This window comes from Epargyreus clarus, unplaced genomic scaffold (genome assembly GCF_041222505.1).
Source record: "Epargyreus clarus isolate Ecla_fem2 unplaced genomic scaffold, WU_Ecla_fem_2.2 ptg000014l, whole genome shotgun sequence".
In the NCBI taxonomy this organism is placed as follows: Eukaryota; Metazoa; Arthropoda; class Insecta; order Lepidoptera; family Hesperiidae; genus Epargyreus; species Epargyreus clarus.
In genome coordinates this window covers 7,912,621-7,928,227 of record NW_027332222.1, presented here as the reverse complement: position 1 = coordinate 7,928,227, position 15,607 = coordinate 7,912,621, and the positions used below count along the sequence as shown (strand labels likewise).

General features: G+C 32.8%; 2 protein-coding genes and 1 long non-coding RNA gene across 3 annotated transcripts; 1 reads left to right on the top strand and 2 right to left on the bottom strand.

Annotated features, from left to right (window-relative positions):
* Window positions 1–1,113: 1,113 nt before the first annotated feature.
* On the top strand, window positions 1,114–4,225 carry LOC140747411 (uncharacterized). The gene is made up of 2 exons (XR_012102870.1): window positions 1,114–1,610; window positions 2,959–4,225. It is a non-coding gene; the product is annotated as an uncharacterized LOC140747411 (long non-coding RNA).
* Window positions 4,226–4,416: 191 nt separating this feature from the next.
* On the bottom strand, window positions 4,417–5,813 carry LOC140747409 (uncharacterized). Its single transcript, XM_073079844.1, has 5 exons — window positions 5,790–5,813; window positions 5,406–5,536; window positions 5,167–5,239; window positions 4,951–5,068; window positions 4,417–4,672 (listed from the first exon to the last, which is right to left on the bottom strand). The coding sequence occupies exons 2-5, from the start codon at window positions 5,482–5,484 to the stop codon at window positions 4,487–4,489; spliced, it is 456 nt and encodes a 151-aa protein (XP_072935945.1). The 5' UTR covers window positions 5,485–5,536; window positions 5,790–5,813; the 3' UTR covers window positions 4,417–4,486.
* Window positions 5,814–7,268: 1,455 nt separating this feature from the next.
* LOC140747601 (uncharacterized) lies at window positions 7,269–12,057 on the bottom strand. The gene is made up of 5 exons (XM_073080152.1): window positions 11,985–12,057; window positions 10,054–10,228; window positions 9,395–9,758; window positions 8,476–8,604; window positions 7,269–7,489 (listed from the first exon to the last, which is right to left on the bottom strand). Exons 1-5 carry the CDS (start codon window positions 12,055–12,057, stop codon window positions 7,304–7,306), a joined length of 927 nt encoding a protein of 308 aa, XP_072936253.1. The 3' UTR covers window positions 7,269–7,303.
* Window positions 12,058–15,607: the final 3,550 nt, after the last annotated feature.

Here is a 15,607-nt window from a genome sequence, read left to right as displayed (position 1 = left end):
GTAATTATTAAAATACAATAGAATTTCATCATTATTATTTATAAAGAAGTCATTTATTATATAGTCAAAATATTTTTTCTTTTTAGACCCAGTTTAAAAAAGGTATGCCGTTTTTTACCCTTTTGTTACACTAACGCCACCAATTAAAAATTAGATTGGACCTTTCGACGGACTTTTTGGGTACATAGAGATGTTACTCAAAAAATATAATAACCTAGATGTTACTTCTTATGATAAGAACAGATATATTTCTAACGGAATTCCGTACCAAAGAGTATAGTAATTCCGTACTCTATTGCTCTATACTCCATAACTGTATCTTAGCGATTTCTCAGGACATGCTATATCAATTCTCTCAATCGAATGAATGAACGAACGAATATAATCGATAAAAATCTTTCAACAATAGAAAGTAATATTTCAGAGTTAGGGTTAGGCTATTCTCAAAAGAATTCAATTCATTGTGATAAATTAATGTTTACTTCGTGTGTATGCGTTGTAATATAGCGATTTATGAAAAGGTCGTGTGGCGGGGTCACCACTGGATAGCATAATGTTGCAAAGAAGTGGAAAATTTTAACGATTATGTTTATCGATATTTAATATATTATAACGAATCTATAATAATAATGTTAAAATTATTATTAATTTAAGTGTCAAATAATATGAGTTTTAGTTTTTATGATCGTAATAGGTCTTTGAGAATAATTTTAAGAAATTAACGTAAAATCCAAAAGCTTTTTACATGAGAAAATTAAAACTTTTTCCAAAATCCGCCACATTTACAGGATACTATATCTGACTGAAATATTTTTTGTGATTAAAGTACTGCAGAATTTTCACTATTTTCCCAGTCCAAATTATTTTCGTATTTGCTACTATAATGCCACTTCAATTTAACGACTTTTGACGGACACTTTTGGGTACACATAAAAAGCGCTTCTTCTCTCAACACTCCGACTTTAAGTCGCAAGACATAGATTAGTAAAGATTACTCACTACTAACAAGAAATGTAACCAGTTTTGACAATTGAAATTGTCACCATCATTTATTTTCGTGTTTGAAAAATATTAAAAAAAAAAAAAGTTTTTAGATCATTTACGAATAAAAAATATTTCTCTGCACTTTTTCTTCGATTTCGTGTCTCGTTGTTGTTCCACGTAAATTACACTATGACAGCCATTAAATTGCTGACAGAATGGTCAGCCGTTTAAGTCATTTAATAGCTTCCTTCAATTACAAGGCGGTGAGATATCTATACTTATCTATGTCGCAAGATCACAGAACAACTGTACTCCTAATGGAGCGCAAGATAAACCGAGTCGATACGTTAAACTCGTTCTGATTCGGTTTGTGAGTACAACCCGTTAACGACTTAAACCGGTTTTATTCGGTTTATTAATTTGAGTAACCGAGTTGACCATCTCTTTTTATGATAACGTTTAATAACAAAGTTATGACAGTTTATTTTATTGTCAATATTTTTGTCTAAATTCATTTTAAAATACCAATTTATAGTTTTAAAACAATCAGATGATGAAGATATAACCTTTTGATTTATTTTGTTGTGTATTTTTGGATTATGTCCTTATAAATCGTGTTTATATGGGTGAGTTTTAAATTATGAGTCAGATTTTTTTTTGTGAGAAGCCACATACATGTTAGTTAAGTTTTACAACGAAAGACAAAAGAAATAGGTATGTTTTAGCTGTAGATTTAATATTTATTGTTGTTAGCGCCTTAGCAAGTTCTCACATCAAATACTGTATACAATTATTAAGCAATTTACAATTTAAACATAAATTAATATCATCATACTATTACTACTACCCAAAAAGTAGCATTGGATATGGTAATATGTCATAATAAAGTGAAACCATTGCCTGTTTAGGTATTGTAAAATTTCTGACCTCAAACTACTTCTGGTCTAAAAATGCTTAAAGGTTTGTGTTTTCTCGTTATAGACAAGATAACAGAGACAGTCTATAGACTGTCTGGACCTCACAAATTCCACAGTAATTTGATAGGTTGATCTCCGCCCAAAACTTAAGTATGACATCACTTCTTTTAAACCCATACTACCATCTCTTAACACAATATTATTTTAATCATACTTTTACTTTTTTGGCAGGAAATTTAACTTTTTAAGCAAAATATGACAATTTCAGTTGGTTTTATACAATGGATAAGCGAAAAAATAATAAGGGTTTAAGTTTGGTCAACTGTGTATGTCTGAATATTTTACTGTTTTAAGGAGGAAATAAAACTTTCCTGAACTATAATGGTTTTTAAAAGATGGTGGTAGGCCCCAGTTCTTAATAGTCATAAACATACCCGTGTGCCTAATAACAGTGTTGTGATATGCAACATTCAACAATAGTAAGTAATTGGAAAATAATAACAACATTTAAAAATAAGAAAAATCACAGTTCTGTTTTCTTAATTTTAACAAAAAATCCTGTATGGTTTACCTGATAAAACATAATATTTCCTATGATTTTTATATGAAATACTGATTGCTAATTGGTATGATGTTTAGCTTCTTACATTGGTCTGAGTTTATCATCCAAAAGCTGAATAGAATAATATCTCTATTTTTTTTAAATAATCCATTTTCTGTATTAGAAAAAAAAATCATATGCTTAAATGGTCAAGGAAATTATTGTAAACAGGTATGCCTAAAGCTGCCCGCATACATTCTTTTTCCTTGTTTTCTGTGTTTCCATTCGGAAAACGATCGCCAGTTATACAGTGTACGCCAGTTTCAACATTTTATACTAAAAAATAGCATTCAGGTTCCCGAATCCGGAAACCAAATACGGAAACCTAACAAGCAAAACGAATGTATGCGGCCAGCCTAAGAGCCTGAGAATTTTTTTAAATATCTTATCTCCCCAATGCAATCGCGGAATAATAATGTGTCGACGACAACCTCAATGGAGATTATTTATTTTAAGACATGGACCCCGAAGCTGGAGCTCGAGCGCCGCCACCTCCTCGCGAGCGCCAACCGCCGCCGGAGCCTCGGCAGCGCCAACCGCCGCCGCCACCGCGCCGCCCGACCGCCCAGCCGCCGCCACAGCCGCGGGAACGGGTAGCGCCGCCGCAACCGCGCGAGAGGCAAGCGCCGCCATCGCCAAAGCAGTAGAATTGTATCGCCAAACTTTATGACCGCTTGGATATAGCTCATTCTTGTACAGTAGGTACTTATGTACGAGTATGTTACGTAAATTTAAACATTTAGGTATTGACTGCTTCAAGCATAGATTTGGATTAATTGTTTAGAAGGGCCATAAAGTTTGGTGATGATTTACTTTATTTTATTTATGTTACTCTGTTCTTAAAGTTTATTTAAAATTGTTACTAAAATTTATTATAAATATTGATCGATATTCATAGTTTCTAAGAAATTTTGTCTACATTTATTTTGTTTTCTTTTAATTATGTGTTATGCGACTTAACATTTTTTGTTGATAAATAAACATGCAAGATATTTTTTAAATGGTCACAATCTGAAGTTAGGTTGAGTTTAATTTAAATCTATATTCATGATTGAACTGTTGCTATTAACTTGTATCTGTTAATATGTTGACATATTTAGCTATGCTGTTCTGAAAAAAGAAAAATAAACTTAATATTTAAATGTACTTCATGGCTACCATTTTGTATTGTAGGGACATATTTCGCAATTGTATAATAATACATGCCTATATATCCAGCAGTTGTAATAATGTCAATTGAATGAGATTTGTATGATCGCCTGATCTTTTATCAGTTAATAGTGTGTCGCGTTGACTTCCGATACGTGGGCGACGGACAGACGTCCTTTACATTCATCCTGTAAATCGTTTATTATCCCGCAGTCAACGTTTCGCCACCGACACTCAAGCAATGTGGGCCACAATGTTGAATATTAAAGTTTTTATTTCTGTACTACTAATATGCATGATTCTTCAAAATGCCTCTGGTAGGCCGTCAATGATCAGAAGCGATATCTACATGCCAGAAATAGTGCAAGAATACGACGTTGTTATAAAGAATATTCAGTACGATGATTCAATAGAAGATGAACCCGATGACTGCCCGGATGGTTTTCTGCTGGATGCTAAGGGAGTGTGTCGTGAAGTGTGGTAAAAGTGTTGCATTTATGAAAGCGAAGCTATCGGTAATTGTGATAAATATTTTTGTTAGTAACCTTTTATACTTATTAAATATGTAAACATTTGTGTGAAGTTTCATTCTAGTTACTATGCGAACCTCGTGTCTAAGTAATTCGTTAGACTTTAGAGTATTGGAATATTGGTCGGCAACACCTTGTTTGCTTACATCTAGGTCATCGGATTCTAGGTACAAACTATATACATCTAGGTACACATTATACTTTGATTAATCATTAAATAAAGTTTAGTCATTGCTTATTTTTATAGATTGATATGATGTAATTTATTTGTAACATTTATACCTTTTTTAAGACAAAAAGAACATTCAAAGTATAGCAATATAGCGCCAAGTATCCAATTGATTCAGGACAGGGTTGCCAAAAGTGATGATTGCATTTGTTATAATTTTCGTAATAATATCTTTGCAGTCTTTGATGTAATCTGTTAATCCTTCTTCTATCTTGGAGAAGGCGTCTAAATTGTTCTCGTCGATTACTTCATCTAAATTTATCTGAAATATAATTTATGGTTTGGAACACAGTATCATACTCATTATATAACCTAATGTTTAATATACATTTTGTGGTATATAAGTAGATAACAAGTCATATTTTAATTAGAGTTGATATGGTCGCTACGCTAATATGTCCTTTATAACTAAATAGTACAATAACAAGGATTTGTTTGCTGATCGTTCAATATTTTGCTGGTTCCTTTTTTGTTACGTTCGTTTGCAGTAATAAAACTAGGAATAGGAATTTAAAACTATGGATGCATATTTGTAATTACCTTCAATGTTGGTACATCAAAATCAGCGTCTTCAATCTTTTCAATGAGAATAGATTTTTCGTCTTCAGATTGTTTTAACTGCAATTGTGCTTGAAGTCTGAAATTATCCAACTCAAACCTATAATGAGGGTAGATATAAATTGAATATCAATAGTAGGTACATTATAAAAATAGTTTATACTTTAATAACATAAATAAAAAGGAATATATGCTTACTCTATCTGATCCTTGTTATACATTGGTAGGGAAGAATTGAAGTCATTATTTAATTGCTTTAAAATCATAGATTCTGCAAAAAAAAAATTGAAAGGTTATTAATAATGCGGATCTCTGCTATTTCTGGGGAGATTCAACTATATAATATAATTAAAATTAATGTTGTCAGTTTTCTATTTCTGTATGATAATTTATTGTATAAAATGAAACGTATAGAAATATATAAACAATCAACTCACCAGCTCTCATAATTATGCGAGGCATAGACACTTCAATTTCAAAAGTGAGATTAGAAAGATAGAGATTATTTCGATGCATGACAAATCCTCCAATGCCTATCAGTGACAAGTTTTTCAACTGTAAATCTAAACTGAAATTATAGGAAAACAATATAATAAGTATATGTATAATCTTTATAAAATAGGTAAATATATAATCTTTTCTCATCTATGATGCAATCCAGAATTCCTTAATTTGGTAGGTCTATAAAATATGTATCTCCCTATCTAGGAATTAAACCAAGAAGTACCTACCTATATGCGTGTAAAATAATCATACTGACCTACTCGTATTATCATATTGATATAAGGCATGATGCATTAATCATATTAATAAATACTTACTTAAATTGTCCAGTAGGTATAATTATATGGAAGTCTTCCATTCGGAATGGGTCTAGGGCTGGAATTCCAATAATTGCTGAGCCATGAATTATGATGTACCGAATATATGCAATCAATTTCGTGATAAGAATATTTATTAATATATTGCGTTTTTTAAGACCTAATTCTGCGTATAAATCTGTGGAATAAAATATGAGCTTATTAAATGACGCTTGCTTTTAAAAATAATCGCGACGCGAGAAAAATAAACGTACCTACTTACCAATCATTTCTGTTTTAGGTGCTATGATGATAGCTGGGTAAAGAAGCCACAAAAATAATAGTTTCATTCTGGAACACAAGTATATATTTTTATTAAATAAAAATCAAATAAGTAGGATTTACCATATAAAGATTGTTTACTATTTTTTTAACTACAAACCTATGTTACGCACTTTTAGAGCCATATACATATAGGTAGGAAGGTAATGATGTACCTACTCCTTTTGATAAAACTTAGCTTTAGACATAACTTTTATAAAATTTGAATCGAAACTGGTATTAATGATTTAAGTTTTTTACTTTATAACAACTGTCCAATGCCATGGTCAGATTCATAATAAATTACTTATATTCATATATCCATGACAATGATCCCTACTTAGTTGTTATTGTATTTAGATCATCATCATTACCCCAATACCTATCTTATACAAATCGCACGGTTTTTAGTCCGTAATTATTATATAGTTATTAGATTTTAATGATGATTGTTGATAAAACGATACCTATCTTCCATATCAGTCACCTGCTTAGCTTATCTTTTATACGTTTTACGCCCATTATACTTTTTTTGTTATTGACGAGGGGGAATCCTTAAAAACGTACCCGATGGCGTGGGAGCAACGCCTGGTTATGTGGGAGTATTAACGCACTAACCCCCCCCCCCCCACATGGTGCCGTGCTCAGCGCTTGGTGGAGATCTCTGGGATCTCCGACAGAACACACTCGGAGTCCTCCGAGCGCGATCCCCTATTGGAATCTGCCCTGCGGGTAGCAACACCGGATGGTTCCGCTAGTGGTTGCTTGCTGGACGTTTCGAGCTCCCGTTCCTGCCGCCCGCGACCCCGAAAGCCCCCTAGCAGAGGCAGAGGATACCGTAGCCCAATTCTAGTCCCGGAACTACAAGGACAACTATACTTGTACACTACTTACCCATCGATTTTCGTAAATAGAAGTTAAACAACCAGTTACACGTAAATGTATATTTAAATGGTTTCCGCTCGGCTCAAAAACATGTGGGTTCATTATACACATTTATCTTGTCATATTATATAAGCCTACATTAGGTGGTTTCCTACTTATTATATGAACAAGTAGGTACCTGGTACCTATATAAATAATAAGAAAACTATGTATTTAATTACAACATTGCACAACGCAGATTGGTGATAACCAATATAGGTATCACCAACATAGGTAATTGAAATAAAACTAAAGTTAACTTTACATTAATTTATTTAAACAATCGGATATCACAAAATAGCTGCTATAAATCTCCATGTTTCAAACTCGTTTAAGAAGGGATTTATAGACTCTACCACACTGTCGCTGTATTTCATAAGAATTATTTTACTGAAACGATTCAAATACTCTGCTAAGAGGTCTTCTGTGAGAGCGTTGAAGATATTGTCAATGTTTTCATCGAAGTCGGTGTGGGACTGAAAAAAATTTATTAATACAAAATTGACTGCAAATTAGAGACCAACGAATGTTTAATTACAAAATCACCGTAGGTTGCGGATCGGGTAATTTTAACTCTACGACGATATGCAACCACAGTTGTAATTGACTATTTAAAGTTTTGATATTTGAGTGTGTAGACACTATCGCCAATTAAGATAACTATCAACTATCTAATTGAGGAGCCCCCACATGCAAGTCAGCCGAGATGCATGCTCTTGCATGCTACTGGTCGTTCGGATTTAAATTTGTTAATTTTTTGTTCTTTTAAAATAAGATCAATTATTGAAGCAGTTTGAGCTTTATATTATATTTTTACTATCCGGCGTGCTTCGACACATACCGACAATTTTTAGCGTATATACCTACCAGCGCCAGGAAAACATGTCTTTCACAATACAATACTATAGGAAATAATCTACTGCAATACTCCAAGATCTCAAAGACTACATTAATTCAGTTATACTTATGCTTTATTTGAATATCATAGGCACTGATAAAGTTTTAAATTTTCTACAATGGTAGAACATGTTATGTAAATAAAAAGTCAAAGACAATAAAAATCGAGAATGATTAGACAATAAGACAATAAATTAGAATAGGAGCGTCCATAATCGTGTTCAGCAGATTGAAACTGTGGACCATTTCCTGGTGATCGATACTCATAAATTACTGTTTAGTTAATTATGGTAGAGTCTGTATTTAAGAAACTTAATCATGGCCTAGTTTTATTTTATTTATATGTAATATTTTTTTTGCATTTAAAAGACATGCCATTCACAATAGTACATAAGTAGTTACCACCTAGGTTACATTATAGGTGAGTAAGTAAATAATTTATTTTGTGTTTAGTATCATCGGAGTAATCCAAGGCCTGTCCCTTTTCCATAGCCATTGATTCTAGACTTTCTTACATTACATTGAAATCTTTTTAAATAATAATACTTTTAATATAGTTACTTACCGAAATTTTGTCTACACTGAATTGAGACTCGTGAAATCTATCTATAAGTATTGATTGGCCATCTTCTGATTGTTTCAAATAAATTTTAGTCCAAAATTTAAAGTTCAGGATTTCGTATCTGTAAATAAACTGATAATTAGGTATGTTAAACGAATTATATTCTTATGCATCTAAATTATAAAATATTTAAAATTAACGTATTATCAATTTTTTTATTTGCCGTATAATATTTTTTTTTCTAGGAATCGCCAATGCATGAAATTTAGTTCATAAAAATGTACTTGTTTACTGAGAATCATTTTAGCAATTAATAAATAAAGTAATAAATATAGAAGATGTTACTTACTCAAATCTTCCATAACCTGCTAACGGTATGATTTCGTATATGTTTCCTTCCATTTCATATGTCTCTGTAAACAGCAAAAATTTTTTGTAAAAACAACATCTGATGTGGCAGCTGTATGTAGGTATTAATTGATTTGTTTCTATATTCCATGGATACTATGGATAAAAGTTCACAAAACAAGATTGGCAATATTAGGAATCATATAGCAAATCCTCGGTCCTCGAATGGAGACCACGTCTCGACAAATGAAGTACAGGACGCCCTCCGACCAGGTGGACTGATGACCTGAAGCGGACTGCGGGTAACCGCTGGATTCAGATAGCTCAAGACCGGTCCGAATTAAGAAACTCGGCCTCTCGATCGAGGGGTCCGAGGTTCAAATCCCAGGCACGCTCCTCTGATTTGTCATAGTTATGTGCGTATTAGAAATTGATTACCACTTGCTAAATAGTGAAGGAAAACATCGTAAAGAAATCTAACCTGAGAGACTTATAAAAAAAAAATCTCAAATGTATGTGAAGTCTACCAATACTCACTTGGCCAGCGCGGTGGACTATGTCCTAGCTCCTAATCCTTCTCATTATGAGAGGAGACCCGTGCCCAGCAGTGGGACAGTAATGGGATGATGATGATGATACTTCTTTCCGTTGTTATAGGTTTATAGGGACCATTTAAGTCTACTTTTCCATTATTTTGATTGCCATAACTCGACGTTACATTAATGAAATTTGTATAGTTAAGTAAACAATCTAGGTACTTACCTGCTGTAATTTTGAGTAATGGAAATGTTATAGACAAATCCACTGCAATCTCGCTCTTAATGAACTCTACCGATACGACCTCAAAATCTCCTAAGCCTTCTAAAATTCCATTCGTGAAATTTGCATTCAAGCTGAAAGTAAACAAAGATATGTGATTTGGTATAATTGTAATGTACCTATATGTTATTGTATATCATTAGGTGTGCAATTAATTAGCCGACTAGATGTGTTTGATAATGATTACGTACTTGTACTTAAGCTGTAGGTAAGAGTATCTATATTTTGATAGACTTTTTAAGGAAAATATTTTGAATGCATATAGGTCAGGCACATACAATTTTTTAGAATAGTTACAATTTAATAATATTCGAGTTAGTTAGATTAAGTACTATGTAGTAAAGTAGCTATGTAATGTGCATAGCTCTCCCATTTGCACATTTAATGAATTTTATTTTCGTTGTAAGTACTTACGTTAACAATTTATTCGGTAATTTAATTGCAAAACTCTGATACTCAAATTCCATTGGGTCTAACACTGGAACCATATCTGCATTGCCGTTCTTTATCAGAAATCTTAACATTTCAAACACTTGTCGTAACACAGCATTAGGGTTTATAAATCTTGGATGCACTGGCTGGTTGGTATCTAGAAATTGTAATTATTTATACAATGTGTAAATACTTAAAACAATTTTTATTCTTTAATAACTAATGAGTATTAGGTCAGATTGGTGAATTAAGGCCTATTCTTTTCTTAGTACGAGAGGAGACCTGAGCCCGCAGTGGGATAGTAAAGAATTGACGACACCATCGTTGATTAAATAAAAATTTAGAAGAAAGAGTTTAACACTTCTTTATTTCTGCTAATGAGCGTAAAACAAAAATAGCCCCTTATTAAAAAAATAATCTAATTAACCGTCAAGTAGCATGACGTTGAAACCTTGGTTAAATCCTTCTAATTATAATGGCAAGTACTAATCATGTATTTCGAAGGGATATGAAAATCTAATCAGCAACTTTTAAATTGCTAACCAATTAGTAAGTAGGTAGGTACATACCGACATTGCTTGCAAATGAGATTGCCACAAGGCAACATAATACCACACAGATCTTCATTTTATACTATAAACTGTTTAACAGTAGAAACTTCTTTGATGTAACTGGATAGAGGATTATATATAAACAACATGAATCTGGCCGTGAACATAGAATTAATTGATTATGGGTTCATGTTATCTTTTGTTTCGAAAGCAGGACTTATTTATCTGACTTAATCTGTTTTAATTGGGTGTTGTACAATGTTGGGAACTGAGGATGATGACTGTTTATAAAAATATACCTACCCCAAATATCGTTTTGTAACGGTCTCTAAAATACTAACATAAGAGTATTAAGGTATCAATCTGTTGCTGCGATTGTAAGAATGTCAATACTTACATCTTCACGTATGATAAACAATTCACGAGAGAATTCGCCAACCGCTGGGTATCAAAAGTACCCTTTCATGGCCATTTTAGCAGACCCACACGTATATCACGTATATATGCTGACAGTAAGGCCTGCCTACTGTCAGCATTATGTGATATGAGCATATACTGCGTGTTTTAAAACTTTGTTTAATAATTATTTTGAGTGTTGTATTAACTTTGTAATACTAAGTTTATTTGTAAGTAGGTAGGTATTTTTGTAACATATACCTAATATGTAGATCTGGCTTTAGTTGTCGTTTAGTGAAATATTCTAGTTTTTGTGGCGGACATAAAAGATCCAATTGAATGTTTTGTGTATCTAATTAGGTACACAACTACACAATATATTTGTTGTGGTATGCTTTAAATATATTGCAGTGATTGTCCCATTGCAACAGTCTGCTAAAGGTTCCTTCACACTAACGATACATATACCGTTCCGATATTACCGAGTAACACAATTAGAAATCTAATCATTATCATATGATTATATAAGTAGGATATTCAAAATTACATTATAGGTACACGTTGTGGTTTGCAATGATCATTACCTATTTACCTTACAATATTTTCCTTTTAGTCAGTATCTACTAGGAGGTATTGGATAGACACTAGCTACGTAAAATGTCGCAAACTAAATATGCTGGAAATATATAAAAAAATTATTGCAATAAAGTAGTTCAAGTCAGTATTGATCTGATATTTTAGGTCGGTGTAATAGGGGCTTATGAGGCCTCTAGACGGTGTATTGAACGCTTAAAAGAGGACAATTAGTTTTACGACATTTTTATTTGCTTACAACTGCACCGGTGAAGCACAAATAGCACATTTTAATTGAATTAATTTTCCCATGGTGATAAAAGAGCTATAACAATGGCCCCATGAACCCATGGATACTCAGGTCCTTGGCACATTTAGAATTAAATAACTCACTGTTAGCATATCGGGTCTTGTATCTAAGTTTCAATAAATCCAAAATGGTGTTACGTAGCGTGTGTAAAGCCATTTGGTGCGACCTTTTATTGTACTTTAAAAGGGTTTATGTGTCACACAAAATTTTTAGTATAAGTGTCAACATACTTTTCATATCGTTAGATTTATGATTAATCTATGTATATAAGTCGATGTTTACACTTTTCCACAGGACTTATATCACTGATAGAGGTTGATACTTGATACTGTGTGCAACCAACCGTAGATAAGTTGATATTATGACAGTGACCCGGATTGTCACGGAGAGTTTGGCTACGGCAAACCAATAATAAGTGCGGTGACCTATTTCTGTCTTATAGCATTGGGAACGGTACTGTGTTTGCTTTGAAAGGTTGCTGCAAAAGACTGCACCTTTTATAGTATGTGACATTCAAACTTAGATCGTAGAAAAAGCGTTTATTTATAATTATGATTCACGAAAAGTAGCAGAAAATCGCACTTCATTTAGATATTTTCCCTACATTCCTAGACGTCTGATATTATAATACTGACAAGTACCTGGGGTAGGTACCTAAACGACAGATACCGTATTGTCGCTGAATATTAAGGTGCAAAATCTATCCTTGCCTTTCCAAACTACACTTACAAAGCAGAAGTAACAGCCAGAAATACCGGGCAGAAGTACATACAGACAGTTTTATAACTACCTCTATTATATGATGTATATATACCTACTTACGTATCTTGCACAAAATGTATTGGTGAAATTGATACACATATCGGTTAATTATCATCATTCTTCAAATGATAGAATTATGCGTTATTATTTAGCCTACTCGGTAAATGATTCATCGACAGTTAAATTCAGAATTATAGGTTTGCTTCGACTGAAATTTCAGCATCTCGCGAGGCCAGATGTGGGTTAAGATTAAAATAATGTCGATCGTTATATCAACACAAAAATTTAACATATGCTCTAATGTAAACAAATTACGATTCGGTCAATGACAAACCTTGGAAGATATCCTTCGTTTTACGTATGAGATTAGATCTTATATTCATATAGCGACCATAACGGATTGTAGTATTAGAGCATGTCAAAAAGGAGACAGAGGGACCATATAAATGGCATACGGTAATTATAACACGCTGATAATAATGTCTGTTGCGCTAAATGGATTATGAACATCGTTTATGAGTTACGACCATTTTCACTGTCGAATTACTGTTTCAAAAATAACAATAGTAGATGAAATATCAAATACATGCCCTGTGTCCACCTTCTGCAGCATCTACCTTCAAAATCATTTTATAAGTTTAACATACGTTTATCTTAATTAACTGATTTCAGCTGGGTCCGTCAGATAACATATTATTGGTTGCAAAGACTAACTGAAGTCTTACTGTCCAATGCACATACATAATCCATTCACGTGGTAACTTTACACAATAAAATTTGTATAAAGATACTCGCTGACCCGGCAAACGTTGTGATGCTATATAAATAAAAAAATGTTAAAGGTGAACAACCCTTATCACTTAAGGATATGAAAAATAGATAGGAGCCGATTCTCAGACCTACTGAATATATATGCATATTCAGTAGGTCTGAGAAATTTGGTGAAAATCAGTAAAGCCGTTTCGGACGATAACTAACATTGTGACACGAGAATTTTATATATAAGATCATGCTCCATTATTATCATTGTCAGATTGATATTATTATACGGCAGAGATAATATTACATTTACAATGCTTCTTGTTGGTATGTGAGTAACTATTTCTGTAGGCATTCCTCATCGTTTCCCTATTTTCAGCAATGTTTGCCTTCAACGAATTCCTATTTTTGTCCGCTTTGAACTACACCGCCCTACAGCATACGTAAATCAATAGTTTTAACACGCTCAAAGTAGGTACTTACCTACTTACTCTCATGGAATTTTCATAAATTATTCCTTCCCTTTGAAGTACTTCAGGAACTTGAAAAAAAAATCATGTAAATTGTATAAATAAATAAATAGGTACTGTTTTCGTTCTTAATGTTGTTTTTTCTTGTTTACCTAGTCCCACATATATATGTGGGTACACAGTTCACACTGTTGTCAGTACTTGACGTAATAGAAAATACTTAGGTAATTATAATTTAAACTAAATAGATTTTATAATAATGTTGAATAAAGTTTAATTGATGAACGTAGTAAGTAGATACCAGATTTTAGATACCTGTAGATTTTGTAGCAATTCTAAGATGTATCATCTAACTATGTACAGAACACATGGTCAGGTATTCTCTACAGTCAATGCGGCTGTGTACTCATAGGTTACTACTATTTATTCCCAACACACAGATTTCATGTGCTTCAGTCACCGCGCTCATCTCCACCATGACAGATCATTGAACCATTTCCGTACTTGATACTTTAACAAGTACCATATCTCTTGTTAAGCTTGTCATACATGAGATTTAAGTGTTAAATTAATTAAGGATAAATTAAAAAATAAAAATATGTTAAATCTATTCGTAACAGTTTCAGTGCTCTCTTACGCTGTTGTTTTACAAGTGATAACCGCGCCCGCAAATACTTACTGTAAGTATAACTACTATCTTAATTTTTTGTATTTAAATTAATTATGTATTTGAAAAGTATATTAAGTGTGCAGCTATTTTAATTAATTGCAGAACTAAGTTTTGTAAGTCCGTATACCACAAATATATACGAGACCTTAAGTAATAGAATGAAACGCTATGTGTAAAACGGTTTTGTCAAAACCGACTCAGACGTTTCCAAAATTGGCCGTTGCGGATAAACAAATTGTTTTTAAACTGCGTGGTGAATTAAATTTAGGTATAGGGTATCATGATTTGTGGTTTTTGGTTTTTGTACTTAAACTTATAAAAAGAAGTTCTCGAATAAACAAAATATTGGCACTTTTTCAGTAAACATTTGCCTTTTTCTGCTAAATATTTGTTCTTAAAGGGAGAAGGTTTAGGTCTTCAGGTCGTAGTGCACTAAATTGTGCCACTATGTAGGCACAAATAGTATGTACAAATCACGCACCTTTTGAGAATTCTCCGGGGTATGGATTTATTAATCTTCTCTTCCTACAATGATTATATTAACCCAGGAAATGATAGTTCAATTCATAAATTGTGATTTATAGGTTCCATAGCTACCTAAAAGTCACCATGGCCAATTGTCTGCCACTTGTCTTTGTGGTTTGTGTGCTAATTTTTTGTGTCTATTCGAATCATATGAATAAATCATTACTAATTGAGGGGTACATAAGTGTCAATGATTGATTGTAGTTGAAATATACATTTCCTACGGTGTATCTTGCTTCCTTTGATTTAAATTGACGTGTCCAAGGAACTCAACAATGAACAATTTATTGACAGAAAATAACAATATGTTTGTTTTTGTAGAACAGGTTTTATGTTTACACAAATAGAACATCTGAAATTAATCAAAATGACTAAACAGTTAAGTTACAATTTATTTAGAATAGTAAGTCAGGATCGCGCAAATTAAAGCGCATGGCGCAGTTGGTACGATACCAATCTTACAAGCGAAGACTCCCAGGTTCGATCCCCGGCAAAGTAACAATCTAAATTATAATTTCTG

What these genes read in the sequence shown, in the direction of transcription:
- LOC140747409 (XM_073079844.1), bottom strand. Translation starts at nt 5,484, where the DNA reads ATGCATCGAAATAATCTCTATCTTTCTAATCTCACTTTTGAAATTGAA. An exon ending in TCGCATAATTATGAGAGCTG is followed by an intron (nt 5,240 to 5,405) that starts GTGAGTTGATTG and finishes TTTTTTTTGCAG; the next exon opens with AATCTATGATTTTAAAGCAA. An exon ending in TATAACAAGGATCAGATAGA is followed by an intron (nt 5,069 to 5,166) that starts GTAAGCATATAT and finishes CCCTCATTATAG; the next exon opens with GTTTGAGTTGGATAATTTCA.
- LOC140747601 (XM_073080152.1), bottom strand. Translation starts at nt 12,057, where the DNA reads ATGGCTTTACACACGCTACGTAACACCATTTTGGATTTATTGAAACTT. An exon ending in CAAGACCCGATATGCTAACA is followed by an intron (nt 10,229 to 11,984) that starts GTGAGTTATTTA and finishes TACAATTTCTAG; the next exon opens with ATACCAACCAGCCAGTGCAT. An exon ending in TCAGTGTAGACAAAATTTCG is followed by an intron (nt 7,490 to 8,475) that starts GTAAGTAACTAT and finishes AATTTTTTTCAG; the next exon opens with TCCCACACCGACTTCGATGA.